Source organism: Lytechinus pictus, chromosome 3 (genome assembly GCF_037042905.1).
Source record: "Lytechinus pictus isolate F3 Inbred chromosome 3, Lp3.0, whole genome shotgun sequence".
In the NCBI taxonomy this organism is placed as follows: Eukaryota; Metazoa; Echinodermata; class Echinoidea; order Temnopleuroida; family Toxopneustidae; genus Lytechinus; species Lytechinus pictus.
The window spans coordinates 63,353,374-63,372,393 of record NC_087247.1 but is presented as its reverse complement, the minus strand read 5'-3'; the positions used below and the strand labels follow the sequence as shown (position 1 = coordinate 63,372,393).

Sequence of the window (19,020 nt, the reverse complement as noted above, 5' to 3'; positions counted from 1 at the left end):
TATTACTGCATATTAAGATCCTGTTATTTTTTTTAATAACAACACCATTTCTTGTTACAAAATTAATTTCATTTTCGGAAAAAACGAACCTTATTTCATTTTCGGATTAACGAACCTTCGGAATGACGAAACTTTGAAATTATGAACCCACGGAATAACGAACGTTTGGAATATTCGAACCTAACGAACCTTCGGAATTACGAATGTAACCCGATTATATCCTTTACAACTATGTGCATTCCAAACGAAGTTTTCGTTACTGATCACTTAGTAACTGGGCACCTGGTGAACCGAATGAGAACGATGGTTTACATGAAGACTGTGTTGAGATGTATTCTAATGGATATTGGAATGATGAACAATGTCTTGGATTGGCTTATCCAATATGTGAAAGAGCAGTGGGTAAGTGATTGATTTCCACTTCCTTATGATAAGCAATTGCAAGAAAGTTATGTTTGTGCATTTTTTTCAAGTATTTATCGATTTCATATTTGGTCACTTAATTGACAATAATTCTGCTTCTTAGATGTAAAAGTTTTATAATCATACAATGATACATACCAAAATGATAAATAAGTTCACATGTAAGTTTCCAGTCCTTAATAACATCTGGGCGATCAAAACCTACTATAAGAAAAAATATGTTTAATGTTTAAAGAGCGTTAAACAATAACTTCACTAATCAACTTGCATTTACCCTACGTTTGTACAGGTTTGACTGGACCTCCACCGACAAGTAAGCAAACTTCCTGTGTTTCTGTATCTGACATTTATATCTATATTTATATATATATTAAATACAATGAAAGTATTCGATGATTTTTTTATGGAACGGTATGGGGGATACTAAGATTTTTCGGATAAGGTCTAACTAAAAGCAAGGAAAAACTGTGTACAGTCATATATCATGGCCAAAATGAAGACACATTTTTCACCATAAAATTATTAATGTCATAATTTTCCTGCACAGAAAAAAGTTGATCCTTGCTAGAAACCTATCCGTATAAAGGACAATGTTTTCAGTTTAAAATATGCAATATGTATTTGTTAGTCACATTACCAACCGAATCTAAAGTGGCTTATTTCGTTGTCTTTTTTTTTGTCAATGATCAATATTATCTACCTCTGCTTAGCACTGAATTATGAACCACCATGTCCCATGGGTTGGTACAAGTACGAAGAACAATGTCTGCTGGTTGGGAAAATCACGAGAGCATTTAACAGTGCCAGGGATAACTGCAAAGATCTCAATTCAGATTTAGTGATCGTCAAGTCAGAGGAGCTAAATGTGAGTATCTACTTATCTGGGACATAAGGGGTCTGGGTAGCCAGGATTAAGTGTAATATTCGTTTATGTATACAAACTTGAAAATTATATTTGTACACTATTAGCATAATCAGAGAAGTAACGTCATAGTATTCATTTTGCCATTGCCGAACTGATTTCATCACTCCTCCGTGTATTTATAATCTTCCCTATGCGGCTATGTCTTTTGTCTTCCACTTTCTATCTGTCTTCATGATCTCTTACTATTTCTCGTTTTATCAATCGCTTTATTCATGTGGTCTTAACTTTGACAACAAATAAATAAATACATATTTAGTTCAGTTTGAATGAATATATCTAAAAAAAATAATTTTAAATTCATCTGGGGCGGTATTCTGAGGTAATTTTATCTTTAAAATATTTTATTTTATCTCTTAAAATGAAATCGGTATTCTGAGATGACATTTTATCTCTCAGATAAAATTCACAATTTTATCTTGCGTATAGATTTTATCTTGCGTATCTATAGATGAATACACAACAGAACAGTGCCTGCGTACACATACCCATCGCGTATCTGGCCATTGCAACGCGGGTGATGTGCTTCCGCCCATGTCACTTTGAAGAAAAAATAAAATAGACTTAAAAGAGGGTAGGGGCTATTTTATCTCCGCGGCGTTGAATTCACCAATATTTCTAGGTGAATTAACCCCAAATGTTGAAATGAAAATGAATAAAAATTGTATATCTATTGAGAATAAAACCTTAACGTTATCCCTGTACAATCAGAAAGAATTTCATAAGACTTTTCTTGACTAATTGTCTCTGAAATGATGCTTAAAAAGATGCGATAAAGACTTCGTAAAAAGATGAGAGTATTGTCATTTTTGTTAAAAAGAAATCTTTGTAAAGACGCGCAAGCGTATAGTGCAGACGTATTTGAGATCAATAAATTGACGCAATCTCACCCCTTTGCCACACCTCCTGGCGGAATGGATTTCAATTGGTTGAGTGACATGAGAGAGCTATAAAAGCGCGTTTCTAATTGGGTATTGATTAAAAAGTAGGTGTGTCTGACAGAGATAAAATGAAGATAAAATTGATCTCAGAATACCAATTCGGAGAGATTTTAAGGGTATTTTATCTCACTGATTTTAACGGAGATAAAATATGTTATTTTATCTGAGATAAAATGGATCTCAGAATACCACCCCAGGACTGTAGAAAAGTTTACGTTAGCTTTTATCACGTTTACTGTTTTTGTTTTCAAGAGCTTTATATCAAATCTTATATCCGGGTACGACAACGATCCGTTCTGGATTGGACTATCGGATAGAAGAATAAAGGATGAGTTTTTGTGGGTAGATGGAACACCACTGGCGGAAGATGATTACAGGTAGGTATAAGTACGATTCATGTTGATATAGTAACTAGTATAACCGGTAACTACCCGAAACGAACCTAAACCTAGTATGATCTAAAAAAAAATCGATTTAAAATCAATGTGATGCTTTAAAACAACATTGCTTGCATGCTAGTTGTAGTGTATATTTAAGATGTTGACGATAGAGGCTCTTCATCGACCAACTGTTTGCAAATGCCTTTCATATTAGACATTGTATTATCATTTCGGTTTACGACGAAACTAGTTGATATTCCATATCCTTGTTGAATTAGCTTTGGATTTCCCTGCCCATTTCCATTCCACTAGTCTTCTCCCATCCTGATTGTAACTTTGTAATGATATCAAAAATTCTTCATAAATATATTATATGTAAATAAATAAAAGCAGTAACATTATTTTGAATGATTTTGAAGTGATACATAAAATCAATTGCACTTATTATAAGTTCGACACTCGTTCTGTTGAGAGATCGTTGATTAAATGTCTCTTTCTTCTTCGATTCCTTCTAGTAACTGGTCCCCTGACGAACCTAATGAAAGTGATGGTCTTAATGAAGATTGTGTGGAAATATACGCTCATACAGGAAAGTGGAATGATGAACAATGCATTGCTCCTCAGAAATACATATGCAGCAGACCGACTGGTATGTCTAAACTTTCTTTAGCAGCATTTATGAATGCTACCTGAATATTAATGAGGACGCTTATAAAACAGTGAAAAGATTGAAGTAATCCGACAATAAAAGGGATTTACCCTATTACTGCATGTTGTCTCTACTCACATCTATAACCCCGATTTTGATAACATAATAAGTCATGCTGTTTTATATTATTTTATGTTGTAATTATTTGGTGCAATTATTGGCATTTTAACTGAGATTAAATCGCGAGATGTGACGATTGACGAATCATACACTTATTATAGGAAAATTGTTTTGTTTATTGGTTACAGTTCAAAAGCCTGGTAGAAGGATACGTTATATTTACAGTTACGTCATCATTCATAAAATAAATCAAATTCAATCCTTCCTTAACCCATGTTAAACCAAATGATTTCATAATCAATTGATTTGAGAATAAAAGCAAAAGAACACAGACGACATATCTTCTTCATAAACTCAGTATTCACATTGATTTAAACCAAAACAGTTAAGGGTAAACCTGGCGAGTATGATAAAGAAAATGTTACTCAATCTTGTTTCATGGAGACCAGGCTAATACAAAATAAAAGCCAACCCCCTAAAAAACAAACAAAAAACATTGGCTTTCTGATGCCATGATTAAATGACTTAAATATAGATATAAAAAATACTTCTGATGTACATATTTTTCTTACCTTACAGTGTTTCAATCCACTACACCACGTCCATCAACAACGGGTAAGTATAATCTCTTTCATTCGTGGCGTAACTACGGGGGCGGGGGGGGAGCCCCACGTGCCCCAAATAGACTCAAAGATTTTGCCGGTGCCCCCCGGTGAACCACGGTTCACTGTCTTTCATAATATATTTCTATAGATTAGCAAAACGTATCAGCACTTCTGAACGAAACTTTTTTTTATTCGAGGAACATAAAATCTTTAAAATTCAAAAGATTTACTGAGGACTATCCTACTTACGAAAACAAATAAAACAACAACAACATATAATAGTAGAAATTCTACTATGACCAGACGTCCCGTATTTCATGGGATCGTCCCGTATTTTGCTCCTTTGTCCCGGCGTCCCGACAAACCCTTCCCGGGACGCCTATTTGTCCCGTATTTCAGAATATTGAACAAAATATAGTTAATAAATTTAAAGGTGACGAATTTTCATCTAATAACCAACAGATGACGAAGCAGAGACAACAAAATCGATGACTGTGTAAACTTGCGCAAGTTCTGCTGTGATTTTCTTGCTAACCCACAGTGCAAACGAACTGGCCACCTGCCTGTGTGTGGCAGGCTAAGCATGTAGGATCGGAGCAGATTCTCAATGGTGCAAACAATCCCACAATCTCACATGATAAACAGTTTTTCTACCAGAACAATCACAGAATCGGCGGGAAATTTTTATTATATTATGGATTCTCTGATTAGGGAGATGTAATCGGAGGAACAAGTTATTGAGTTTTCATAGCTAGATCTAATTGTTTCAGCTTTTGTTTTGAGTCTTGTTGTGATCGGTGCGAACTTGTAATGGGATGGGATTATGGGAGAGATGCCTGTGTATGATGCCGTGACGTTTCATCTTATTTTTGAAGTTTGACAATGTTTCACTTTGAAATCTTATTCATTTCAAAAACATTTTAGTTTTTTGAATTTTAAAGATATATATTAAAAAAACCCAAATATCATGATTTTTGATATAGATGATTGGATTTTGTTTGTTTGCTTGAAGTTTGTAACTTTTTTACTCTTTTTTTTTCTATCCTTCTTTCTTCATCCTTCTATCCTTCCTGCTTGCCCTTAGTGTTTTATCTATTGTTATTTCCTGATCCTTTCTCTCTCTCTGTTCATTTTTCTTTCTTTCATTATACTTTCCTTCTTTTTCAAATTTATTTTTTATTTATTTCCTTCATTCTTCATTCAAGTTTTCTTTGCTTCCTTCTCCCTTTCTCTCCTTATTCTTTTCGTTCTTTCTCTCCTTCCATTATTTTTTTTTATTCTCTCCTCCCTTCATTCTTTCCTCCCTCTCTGTCATTCTTTACTTTAATTTTTCCTTCTAATTATTTCCCCATATTTCTTTCCCTGCCTTCCTAACTTCCTTCCTTCCTTCCCGTTTTTCTTCTTTCTTTGTTTCTTTCTTTCAAAGAATGAAGGAAACATTTTACTTCTCTTCATTCTTTCTTTCCTCGAGTCCTCCTTTTTTCTTTCTTATGTTCGTTTCTCTTCTTTACTTTTTCTTTCACACATTTAGTAATCTTCCCTTCTTTTTTTGTCTATATTCATTTCCAAAGAATGACGGAAACCTTTTTTCTCTCTTATTCTTTCTTTCATCCTTCTTTTATTCTAACTTCCCTTTACTCTTTTTATTTTTTCCTTCATTTTTTTTCTTTATTTCTTCTCAATTCAGCTTTTCTTTCTCTCCTTCATTCTTTCGTTCACCCTCCCTTCCAATTCTTTATACTTTTTTCACAAGTAGTAACATTGTATAGCCTTCTTTAATTTGTCGGTCGATCCGCTCGTGCAGCGTGCTTTGTCAACTGTCCCGTATTTCATTTTGTGAAATCTGGTCACCCTGAGTAGAATGATATCAAAGAAAGGAATTAACTGTTTCCCAGTCAAGGTCATTTGTAATTTGAGGTCAATGAACTTGAAATTTTTTAATGAAAATATTTCTTTCTAATATTGAAAAGAAAAGTTTTCATACTCTCTCAAGGTTATAATGAATATAAGGCGTACGTTAGCCGTTAGATTGAGGACAAAAAAGCATCTATACAGCAGTGCCTCCTCATGGCCTTCAATTATTATATTGTGTATTCATAGGAAGGGTTTAAATTAAAAGAGGGAAATTATTTAATAGATCAATATAAAAAAGTTCTGGGGAGCATTTCAACATCCATTTCGTCTGACGAGTTGAGACACATGAAACATTTTATATCAGAGACAATAAGTATGGACATATGGACCTTGCTGTAAAGTATTGCAGTCTGGAATATAATATCTTGAATCATGAATTTCATGTACTATCATGTGCTCCGAAAGTTTTGACTTTAAGATAATCATTTCCTGCATGGTGTTGCAGATTTTGTAACATGCTCATACAATATTCAGTGTTGTGATGATAACATTTATTTAAACAAATTCTGTGATCAATAATGTTTTATAAAATAGGAGTCCCGAACAAGTGAGTAAAACTTGACATATTTATTCAATTTTGCACGTGGACAGAAAGTGAATACCTCAGTGGGCCTGCTTGTGTGTGCGTGTATGTGTGTGTGTGGGGGGGGGGGAAGGGGTGGGGTGGGATGCGAAATGAACTTGTAACACTATCTATTTTATATATATTTAAATGCTGGACTGACTGACCTGAGCTTTATGGATTTGTATTTTTGTGAAGAATTGTCACCTTGGCATATGAATGGTTAATAAATACGAGACTTGATTGTACTTTCCTACAGGCAGAAGTACTCATCCGCCAGATCAATCAAGTAAGTTATTTCTTTGGTGAAGAGTATTTGATTGTTTTATTTTATAACCTTATTTTTTGAATAAATGCATAATCCATTTTCGTATTCTAAGTTTATATTTAATTAAGTTTTCCCCAACTCAAATCACCTTACAGTTTTATAAACCAACTAATTTCTTGTTGTTGTTCTGTGTGATTAATATTGTCAAAATATTTAAGGTATGGTTCAAAAATGATGTTAAAGATATGTCTATTTCATTCCTTTATCTTTAGCTGACTGTGGAGATGGTTGGATGAAATATCAAGATATTTGTGTGCTCGTTGTCCGCACCAGATTAACATTTAACCTTGCCCAGGAGTATTGCCAGGATAGACATGCAAATCTCATTAAACTGGAGAGTCAAGATATGAACGTGAGTCTTTAAAGGGACTGCTGACAAATATTATTGTTCATAAACTTAACATTTTAATTGTGATCTACCATGAATGCTATAAATGATAAGTTCGTCTCAAAAGGTGAAATTATTTGAATGTACCAAACATCTTTTGCGAGCGTTTGATTTTTGTCTAAAAGACTAACAGGATTTATTTTCAAGCACTCATTAGCTTATTCTTAGTTCCTTTTATTTGTCTACATAGAATTGGCTGGTTGATCAACCCTCCATGGACAACCTTATAGTCTGGATTGGACTCTACGATCGCATAGAAGACAATACATTCATATGGATAGATGGGACTGAACCATCATTTACGTGATTATCCAACCACATAGTGACATCTTAATCTATGATATAACAAAAAATCAGGCACTATTTATTTCGACTCTACATTTAGTAAAAAAAATATTTGTCTTCTTTTTTACTGTATGTCATTTCCTTATAAAAAATGACGGTAAACATTTTTTATGAGTAGATATCTTTATTGATCTGCAATTTTCAAGAGTTATTTTTGATTTATTATAGGTCGAACAAAAATGTATTAACATATGTGTAACACACTGTAATAAGGATGAGCTCAGGCTTGGATAAATACCATTTAATGATATATCTTTTTTGACCAACAATAAGGTCCGGTACAACGTAATTGAATAATCACCCATGACAAAATGCTTGACAGTGATATGCACTATATAAGCATGTTGGTATTATAATTACTAATTAAATTACGGCATTATAAAAGGAATTTATTTGGCTATTTTTTTTAGATTGAATAATAAATGGATCTAGGAGTTTGTATACTATGAGCTGATCAAGGGCGTGCACTGGGGTTGCACTGGGTGCACGTGCACCCTCTCGCTGAGGCAGAGGAGTTCCGACACTGGCAAGCAAAACGAAATTTGTATCCCTTCTTCTGCTTTCAATAGCTAATTTTTCCATACTTTATTCCCACTTACCCAAGATGTGCACCCCATACCACTTAAGTTCCACCTGCCCAGGATAAGCATCTCCTCATGCTCAAACCAGCCTACGCACTTGCTGATTGTGAATTTCTGTAACAGAATCGTAACAATTTCGAAATCAATATATATTTAAAATTATACATTGACCTTTTCTTGGATGATTCTAGGAATTGGGCTCCAGGGAATCCCAATAACTATGATGGCATCGGAGAAGATTGTGTTGAGATGTACGAAGGAGGGACATGGAATGATGAACAGTGTCTGGCCGCCAATGCTTTTGTTTGCTCAAAAGGATCAGGTACACTTAGAAGAAAAAAGTACGATCCATTGACTGTGTAGATTAAACTCCTCTGAAAGTAGACTAAACTAATATATCTCATTGTTTGAATTGATAATTTTTTTTTTTGATTTTCATCATAATCTCTTATTACTCTCCAAACGTTTATCCATTTCTAACATCTGCGAATTCTCTTCTCAATTGTGTGGCAACATCAGTTAATTAAGGATTTGGATAAGTTTGTTTCAGACATCAAACTTAACAAGTGGAATGCCTCTGGCCGTCTCACCTGCATCACGCGATTCAATATAGCAGCAGTGCTGATTTTGAAAACTACTATAACTCGCACAAGATGTTCAGTGATACTTGGTTACTCTTATTTCCACGTTTTATGAACTAGACCAATACACTTATAGAGATATGATGGCAATTCAACAAATACCCCCAACGTGGCCAAAGTTCTTTGACCTTACATGACCTTTGACCTTGATCATGTGACCTGAAACTCGCACAGGATGTTCAGTGATACTTGATTACTATTATGTCCAAGTTTTATGAACTAGACCAACACACTTTCAAATTTATGGCTGTAATTCAACAAATACCCCAATTTGGCCAAAGTTCATTGACCCTAAATGACCTTTGACCTTGATCATGTGACCTGAAACTTGCACAGGATGTTCAGTAATACTTGATTACTATTATGTCCAAGTTTCATGAATAAGATTCATAAACTTTTAAAGTTATGATGGTAATTCAACAGATACCCCCAATTCGGCCAAAGTTCATTGACCCTAAATGACCTTTGACCTTGGTCATGTGACGTGAAACTCATGCAGGATGTTCAGTGATACTTGATTAACCTTATGTATAAGTTTCATGAACTAGGTCCATATATTTTCTAAGTTATGATGACATTTCAAAAACTTAACCTTAGGTTAAGATTTTGATGTTGATTCCCCCAACATGGTCTAAGTTCATTGACCCTAAATGACCTTTGACCTTGGTCATGTGACATGAAACTCAGGCAGGATGTTTAGTAATACTTGATTAACCTTATGGCCAAGTTTCATGAACTAGGTCCATATACTTTCTAAGTTATGCTGTCATTTCAAAAACTTAACCTCAGGTTAAGATTTGGTGTTGACGCCGCCGCCGCCGTCGCCGCCGCCGTCGCCGTCGGAAAAGCGGCGCCTATAGTCTCACTCTGCTATGCAGGTGAGACAAAAACAGCCCTTCTTTAATTTCATTTTGTTAGGGCCTATATTGTTTCCTTGAACTGGAAATCAAATGGGATTTTATCTTTCAATTCATTAACTTCGAAATCGAATCGAAAATTACTCTCGAATGTTGCACAGTAACAAAAAAAGTCCAGCCACGTTGGCTTTAGATAGATTAAAATCAGAAGAGTTGGTTTTGTCCAAGAATGTGTGGAAACTTCATCGCTTAGTCATAATGCTATGTTCTGTAATATCAAACAAGATAGATATTCACTCTCAATGGAATACCTGTTATATGTAGATAAAACTGCTTACTCGTCAACCAAGATTCCGATTCTAGTAAACAACATACTTTATATTCCCCCTTTACAGAAGAAATCCCCACATGTAACATCAAGGATGGTTGGGAATCTTTCGATGACAAGTGTTACCTATGGGTAACTGATACTAAGAACATGGATTTTGCTACACAGTATTGTACCTTGATGGATGGATACATCATATCTATCAATTCGGAAGAAGAACAAACGTTTGCTACTTCAATGCAGCTACGTCATGCTAACGTGCAGTACTGGATTGGACTCAGTGATGAAGTACATACCTTTTTCAAGTTATTCTTAACTACAAATATTAATTGCTCATTAGGTCTTCTTAATGGTATATCGAGCTGTCAAGTTTTCAAACATGTAATTTGGAGATGACTAAATTGTTAATTGTTGCTACTTTGAAATTGGATGAGTCTTAATTGTCGGTTTCTAATAAAGAGTATTTCATTCGTGAATCCTTGATTGGTGAAACAAAATTATTTTGCTTACAAATAGGGACATGTGTTGATCACTTTAAAGAGTAAATTGGGCGTTTTATAAGTCGCACTATTATTTTATTTATTATTTTAAAGAACCAACTATTCTTTTACATACAGAGTGAGTAAAAAATAGAAGCAACCGAAACCAATGAATCTTTACAGAAATTAAATAAAATGAACTAAGTAGATAAACGAATTAATATGTAATATAAGAATATGAATAAATTAACAACTTGATAAACAAATAAGTGAATAAATATATAAAAATAAAAAGAAAGTAATGAATATATATTCCAGCACATTTTTTAAATAGATTTAAATACATGGATATGATAGAAAGTTTCCAACAAGTATTTAACAAACTCATGAAATTAATAAAATCCAATGTTTGCTCATATTAATAGTCATGTAGGTTTACCATCTCAGATACTTTCTTTTCCTGAAATTACAGGGCAACAAAGACACATTTACATGGCAAGATGGGACTGGTATAACAGACTACGAACATTGGGATTTCAATGAACCTGACCCAGAGTAAGTTTGTCATCAGCGGCCTCGCCATTTTTTTTTTGTGGGGACAAGTTCACATCGGAAATATCACCACGACACTAATAGTAATGTTATTCGGTATATCGTTTAATATTCAAAGTACAATATTTTTGTAATTATTGTTAGTAATATCATTATAATTCTTATTCTTATTATCAATTCTATTATTATAATTATCATCATCATCGGCTTTATCGTCTTCAGTAGAAATAGAAGTAGTGTAGGCCAAGTAGCAAAATTCAGTACAGTAGTGGTGAAAGGCCTAGTAGGAACGGTGGTACTCGTATTGGCAATAGTAGTATAGTAGTAGTAGCAGCAGTAGTAGTAGTTGTTGTAGTATAGTAGTAGTAGTAGTAGTAGTATAGTATTAGTAATAGTAGTACTACTAGTATATTGTTTCAATTAATATATTTGTTACAATATAAGTTTGCCTTATATCACATATATCTGATATATTTTTATTTCCTAGGATATATCCTGCTTGTGGTAGGATAAAGGGACCGGACCCGGATGTATGGAGTGTGGATGATTGTAGTTCGACAAAGAGATTTATCTGCGAAAAACCACAAGGTATCGAGATAAATCTTTTTTTTTATTTTCATATAATGTTGAATAACTGTATGGTAATTGTGATTAAGATTTATATTGGAAATTTCTTTTTTTTCGGAAACTATTCTTTTTTTAGATCAACTAGTTCTTAAAGGTCAAGTCCACCTCAGAAAAATGTTGATTTGAATCAATAGAGAAAAATCAGACAAGCATAATGCTGAAAATTTCATCAAAATCGGATGTAAAATAAGAGAGTTATGACATTTTTAAAGTTTCGCTTATTTTTCACAAAATAGTTATATGCACAATTTAGTCACATGCAATCGAGAGAATTGATGATGTCCCTCACTCACTATTTCTTTTGTTTTTTATTGTTTGATTCATACAATATTTCAATATTTACAGATTTGACAATAAAGACCAACTTGACTGAAACATAAAATGTTAAACAATGGTAATTCCACATGTTCAGGGCGAAATAAAACTTTGTTTCACAGGACAATGAGGAGAAAATTAGAATGATTCATATTTCATATAATAAAATACAAAATAAATACTTAGTGTGTGATGTCATCAGTTCCCTCATTTGCATGCCGACCAGAATGTGAATATAACTATTTTGTGAAATTAAGCGAAACTTAAATTTGTCATAACTTTCTTATTTTCCATCCGATTTTGATGAAATTTTCAGTGTTGTGCTTGTTGGATTTTTCTCTTTTTTATTTAAATCCACTTTTGGGAGAATCATGGCCTAAGGGGGATTATCATATGTCTCTATGATGAAAGGAAAGAGAAGAAAAGTAACAATGTGTAATTAAATAGTATCTTGAATATATCATCACAGGTACGTGTGCAGAGGGTTGGATCCTTCACGGAGGTGAATGCTATCAATTCAACGCCATAAAGAGAACGTGGATTGATGCAAGTTATTACTGCAGTACTCAAGGGGGATGGCTTGGTACCATATTTGAGTGAGTGAAAAAGCACTTGTGATTTTAACATTGCTCTGTATAGCTGCTTTCCATTTCTGTTATCCGTCTATGCTTTCCTTTCCTATCCTATATATGGTGGTTTGAAATTATTTATTCAATCTTGAATTAATTCCTTTTTCAAAGTATTTTCTTATCATGAATAAAACATTTCCACCCTTTTAACTGTTATTTCCTTTGGTCATTCTATTTCTTCTTTCACGGTATACTAACCTTTGTCTCTGGCTATTTAACATGTGTACTGAATGGTTTTTATTTGTGACCATTTCTGTTTAAAAAATCCATTAGCAAGCTAAAACTTAAAACTGTCCGTCACTTATCCAAATGATCTCAAATAAAATAAAAATGTAGCGTTCATTTGTCATAAAATGAGTAAATACATATCTTTTTGGTGGTGACATTTTGGTTGTATTTTAGTGGTGCAGAAAATACTTTTATTGCGTCCAAAATGGGCCGTCTCCAAGACGAAAATATTGGCAGAATGTGGATTGGATTCTCAGGTAATTATTTTATCATTTTCTATACATTTTCAAGAAAGCTAGAGACACATAATATGGGTATTTTTCCTGAATTTGATTTGCTATATCGTATTTAAATGACCTTGCTTGAGTGTCATCTGTTTCCTCAGCCCTATACCATATTATTTCATAACTGATGAGTTAATCTGTATGGTTTTTGTTGATTTTAACACATCATTGATTTTTTATGACGTTAATATCATTCTATTTTATGATTTTATTGTTATTATCATTATTAGTATTATTATCATTATCATTATTATCATTATTATTATTATAATTATATTATTATTATTGTTATTATTATTGTTATTATGATTATTATTAAAATCATTATCACTGTGGTTGTTTCTATTATTGATAGTATTCATAGTACCCAGTGAAAACACTGTTTGAAATGTTTATACCACGCTGATTATATCAGTTGTTAAACAGTTTAAACAAGTGTTCAAATCTTTAAGAAAAAGGTTAAATTTAAACATTTAACTATGCCAACGAAATAATACATGGTGTACATTGAAACGACTACACTCTATTGTTGGTATGATTTTTTACCATTGTAAGTATCATTAATGCTTTTATTCTGATTGTTACTACTCTTAGATTATCTCAATGACAGTAATTGGCAGTGGGTACATGATACCAGATCTACGTATGAAAATTGGATTGACCAACCCATCAATACTCCAGGTCAAGCAGACTGTACCTACCTTGAGACAGGTAGAAATTCCATCACGCTTATACTACTTGTTATTGGCGATTTTTTTGAGAAAAAAGGCTTTATTAAATCTTTGAATCCACTATCATATTTCATGCTTTTTTAAAATATGAACTAAAGGTAATCGAGAAATTACGATATGATACTGACTGCAGGTTATTTGTTAAACATTTAGGTATCAGAAAAAAAAAAAAAATGAAAGAAAAAAAATATGTGTAAAAATCTTAAGGATAAAGACACAAGTCCGTGCCAAATAATCATGAGAAAATCAAGCGGGGAAAATGATTACAGGTAATTAATATTTTTGAAGTATCACCGATTTAAAAAAACTCGAAAATGAGTTGCACATGTAAGTCAAGTTCCTATAATCCGTTTGAGATTTATCCCCCCTCTCTCTTTTGTTTTCAGCTGACACATCGGGTGCATGGAATCAAATGTTATGCGCATCCTCTGCTGGGTTCCTCTGCAAGATAAAAGCTGGTACGATACAAAATTTTTAATGCTTAAAAATGTGAATTAACAGTATGTCGCTTTATTGGAATTCAATCAGCAATTTCATAATGATACGAATTTCCTGCAAAAGTACAAAAGTATGACCGAGATAGTGAGTCAAGTGGACAAGTGTAGATAAAAGTATATACTTGTTTAGCTCTTTTCCTCTGATTTTTCTTTTCAGTAGAATTTACTTCTTTAATGTGGTTATCGGAAGGTTATTGTTTTCTACGGAGCCTTTAAAGTGCCATCGACTTGACGACTTGGCGAGATACTTTATCTTGCCATGTCGACATAATAAATGTCGACATGGCGAGAAACGTTATCTCGCCAAGTCGACTTATAAAAGGTTATATGTCGACATGGCGAGATAAGTTATCTTGCCAAGTTGACTTATAAAAAGTTATATGTCAACATGGCGAGATATTTTATCGTGCCAAGTCGACTTATAAAAAGTTATATGTCAACTTAGCGAGATATTTGGACTTGGACACTTCATATCTTGCCATGTCGACATATAATGTTTTATAAGTCGACTTGGCAAGATAAATGTCTCGCTATGTTGACATATAACGTTTTATAGGTCAACTTGGCAAGATACCGTATCTCGCCATGTTGGCATATAACTTTTTATAAGTCGAACTCGCGAGATAACGTATCTCACCATGTCGACATATAACTTTTTATAAGTCGACTTGGCGAGATAACGTATCTCGCCATGTCGACATAATAAGGTTATTATGTCGACATGGCAAGATAAAGTATCTCGTCAAGTCGATGGCACTTTAAAGGCTCCGTAGTTTTCGGGCCCTATGTCCGTCACATTCTCATACTCGCGATAGGTAATGATTTCGGGGTCATGAGATCAAAGGTCATTATATCCAATAAAACGTAATCGTTATCGCGATAACCAATGAACTGTATTAGGGATGAAATTTCAAGCTTGTATCATGTAGGCCTATGGATATTGATGTGACAATGAGCATAAGCTGAGTAGATTTTTAGGTCATGAGGTCAAAGGTCACATATCAGAGAGGTCATTGAATACATTGGTATATCTTAGGCTGCGTTTATGCGACCTCAAGCCAGAATCGTGATTCGAATCATGATTTGAATCATGATTCAAAACACAAACATGAATCACAATATCGCAGAATCAGCGTTTAGACGACCTTCATTCCAATGCTGTTTCTCCTCAGATTCGGGCCAATCCAGTGCGCATCACTAGTGCGCAGTTTGACAGAGGAAGTTTTTCGCACGTGTTTCGGCTCTCGAAAAATCTTTTGCTTCCAGAATTCAGTTTATACCTCATTTTGTTTACTTCTATCATATAGGGTCCATATGCTTCTATTCATCTTGTTAGTTTATCCAAAATGGTGTTCGGAAGTGAATTTCAGCATAGATCCAATTTAATATTGATATTGTATACTCAACAACAACTGAGATCATTGTCTGTCCAGTTAATTCATTTACTAGAACTTGAAGTTGAAGACATGACCAAAAAATGAAAAGTAGTGGACGATGCGATGACCAACACAGAACTTGAACATGACAAGAAATGCATGCGTAGTACATAATCATGTACATACAATGAGCATATAGAGCGCCTTGAGCTTGGCAAGAGTTAAACCGAAAGTAGCCCGACACAACAGTGAGGTCATAGAATCATGATTGTAATCACGATATCGTTTATTCGAACATTTTCGTACGTGATTCTGCAGAAACGTCTTTCCAAACGCCCCTTTTTTCGTGTTTCATGGTTGTGATTCTAATCATGATTATATTCAATTTTGACTAAACGCAATCGTGATTCTGCAGAATCATGATTTGAATCATGATTCAGATCATGATTCTAGTGTAAAAAAGTGGCGGATAAACGCACCCTTATACTCGTGATAACCAAATAACATTTTGAGGAATCCCCTTGGCCCGTGTGCATATAGGAGCGACGATTAGCTGATTAATTTTTTGGGTTACATGGGTTACAAGGTCAAGGTGCATTGGTCATTATTTGAAAAATGTTAGAAGTGGGCTATTTGAAATATTTGAAATTAAATATTCCACACAAAAATTCCTCACAATTTCCAAACTATTATGGGCAGACGTGAGGATTGATGATTTGATAACAAACTTATCGTTTGTTTGTTACAATTTTCGTCTGTGTAATAATGATGAGGATGATGGAGTTGAATTTTTCAATATTTATATTATATTGGATGGCTCAGAATGGAATAAAAGAAATATTCCTAGGCCCGTATTCTGAAGTCGGGTTTAAGTTAAACTCAGGTTTAAAGTTGTGGTTTAAGTATGGGAAGCCAAAAGTATAAAATTTGTTATTAAGTTGTATGTTTCTTATGTTTACAGTGCTCTTTCCTGATTCATCGATGGTGAAGCCAATAATCTTTTTATACTTCCTAGACAATTATAAATGATTTGAGAGCCAAATGAGCTGAAGTATGATATCTCTACTGTTAGTGATTTATGTGACAATTGGCTCGCCATACTTAAACCACAACTTTAAACCTGAGTTTAAGTTAAACCCGACTTCAGAATACGGGCCCTAGAGTTTGGGCAAATATTCCACGAATCGCAGATGAGTGGAATATTGGCCCTAACGAGTGAAACATCCAATATAATTTTTATCATCTATCCCAAAATTTTGATTAAACCATGGAGCTATGATTAAACTTATCACATAATGGCATCATCACTTCATAAGATCAGATTTGGTCGTTGACATGCTATTTGCATGTAGTTCATTATGATGTCATTGAGTGACGTCGTGCTCCATGTTGTGCTCTTATCGGCTCTTATGCTGCGCACTGGCTGCGCACCGCGTTGCTTCCATTGTTGTACACGTTGTATATTTCACGCATTCACGCATGTGCACTATAGAAAATTTTGTACAGGAGCCTACGGGATACTCTTCGGATTTCGGTCAGAATTATATACGCTCAGATACTGCACAGCGCGGCACAGGCAATTGATGCAGACCAAAATACGCGTTTTTAAATAACGTATGGCTAAAACGCTCTATATAAAAGATAGTATATTATATTTAATTAATGTATTTTTTTTCACGTAGGACAAAAATACTTGAAACAAAAGATATTTATACTCCTTACTCTTTTAACACTTTCCCCCGCAGAATCCACCGTAACACCGGTGACAGATCCAGATAGTAAGTTGAGTGTAGTATAAATTTATTTCATGTGTTCAGATTAAATTCCAAATAAGCAATGGTATTGATTGTTCAACTGTCTAAGAGGCAACTTAGACGACTGTAACAAATGTTTATGTAATGTTTTTTTAAATTCTGTATGAGAGTTTTGGAAACGATAACAAATGATTCCACATTAAATACATAAACGTTTAGGGACCAGGTATCTTCTCAATAGGGAATTTTTGCACGGCAACACAAGGCTTTCAAGAACATATAGAAAATGTATTTTCAGATGCCATTCGTGACAAAGAGCAACCAAGAAGTCTTTTTCGACCATTGGTAAATCAAAACACCAGCTTCAACCTGGACTCTGGACAAAGGACATAAAATATTTGCATTTTTTTCGTCAACTCCGAAACTTAGGACGAAATAGCTGTTCCTGTTCGCCAATTTTCGACAAAGACCTCCCAGCTGTTCACTGTTATTTGACGAGCATTCATTAACTTTGTTCTTGATTTCGTTTTGTGTCGATGCGCGAAAACTCCCTATTGACAAATGACATTAAATCTTTACAGTGTCCTAGTTCAAATCATTTGGTTTTTCATATTGTTTAATCAAATTGTTAATATTTTGTCTTAGTATTGAATGAAAGTGAAAATCTTGGAACTTTTAGGGTCATTGCTAATTTAGACCTCTTATAATGATTAAATATGCAGATATCGGATCGTGTGAACTTGGTTGGGATCTGTACAACCAATGGTGTTACTACTCACCCAGTGAAAAGAAGACATTCCTAGATGCCGAAGCAGAGTGTGCAGCTTTATTTCCAGAATCACATCTAGCCAGTATTCATTCCATTGGAGAACAGTCCTTTATTACAGGTTATAAGCTTAAAAGATATATCGAGAGAATATTTTTTTCACAAATCCCGAAGACCTAAATAGATGATAGGAAACTTTGCACCAGACTAAAGATATCTTAAGTGATTACGTCTCAAAACAAGGGAGGGTAGACATGATGGAAGATAAATCATCAGTGCTATAGTCTTTTAGATTCTGAGTGTTCTTTAGGAATAATTTTTGTGCACATATTTCAATATAAATTCGTCGTCTAGACAAACGACATGGTGCTGTGAAAAACCAGTATTGGGAAGATGGATTTATTTTGATATTTCAGAACGACTTTACTTCATCGGCGACTGGACGTGGGTTGGCTTAACAGATTTAGAAGACGAAAATAATTGGAAATGGACCGATGGAACTAACGTAAGTATACATTTATCAATTTACATTAATCCTTTATCTGTATTTCTATTTTGTTACTGTATTATTGAAATGTCATTGAAACTGACATAGATTCTTTAACCTTTGCCAGCTGGAACTATTTATTTCCTGTGTACAGAATCCTATGGAAATTACAACATCCATGCAGTAGCCAGGACGGTATTGCAGAAAGCAATAGTTCTCAAATAGCATATTCTCAAATGAAAGGCTATAGGAGTTTTGACATTACATTTGAGGAGACCATACCAATGATATGGGCAATAAACTCCCCCACA

At 34.1% G+C, this 19,020-nt stretch overlaps 1 protein-coding gene across 1 annotated transcript; it reads left to right on the top strand.

Moving 5' to 3' along the window:
- The first annotated feature begins 329 nt into the window (after positions 1-329).
- On the top strand, positions 330-18,896 carry LOC129255419 (macrophage mannose receptor 1-like). The gene is made up of 20 exons (XM_054893772.2): positions 330-402; positions 713-736; positions 1,134-1,288; positions 2,539-2,663; positions 3,182-3,315; positions 4,015-4,050; positions 7,057-7,196; positions 7,423-7,535; positions 8,350-8,480; positions 10,052-10,272; positions 10,936-11,018; positions 11,503-11,603; positions 12,427-12,553; positions 12,989-13,071; positions 13,693-13,809; positions 14,216-14,287; positions 17,448-17,480; positions 18,179-18,343; positions 18,639-18,727; positions 18,864-18,896. Exons 1-20 carry the CDS (start codon positions 330-332, stop codon positions 18,894-18,896), a joined length of 2,055 nt encoding a protein of 684 aa, XP_054749747.2.
- The last annotated feature ends 124 nt before the right edge of the window (positions 18,897-19,020 follow it).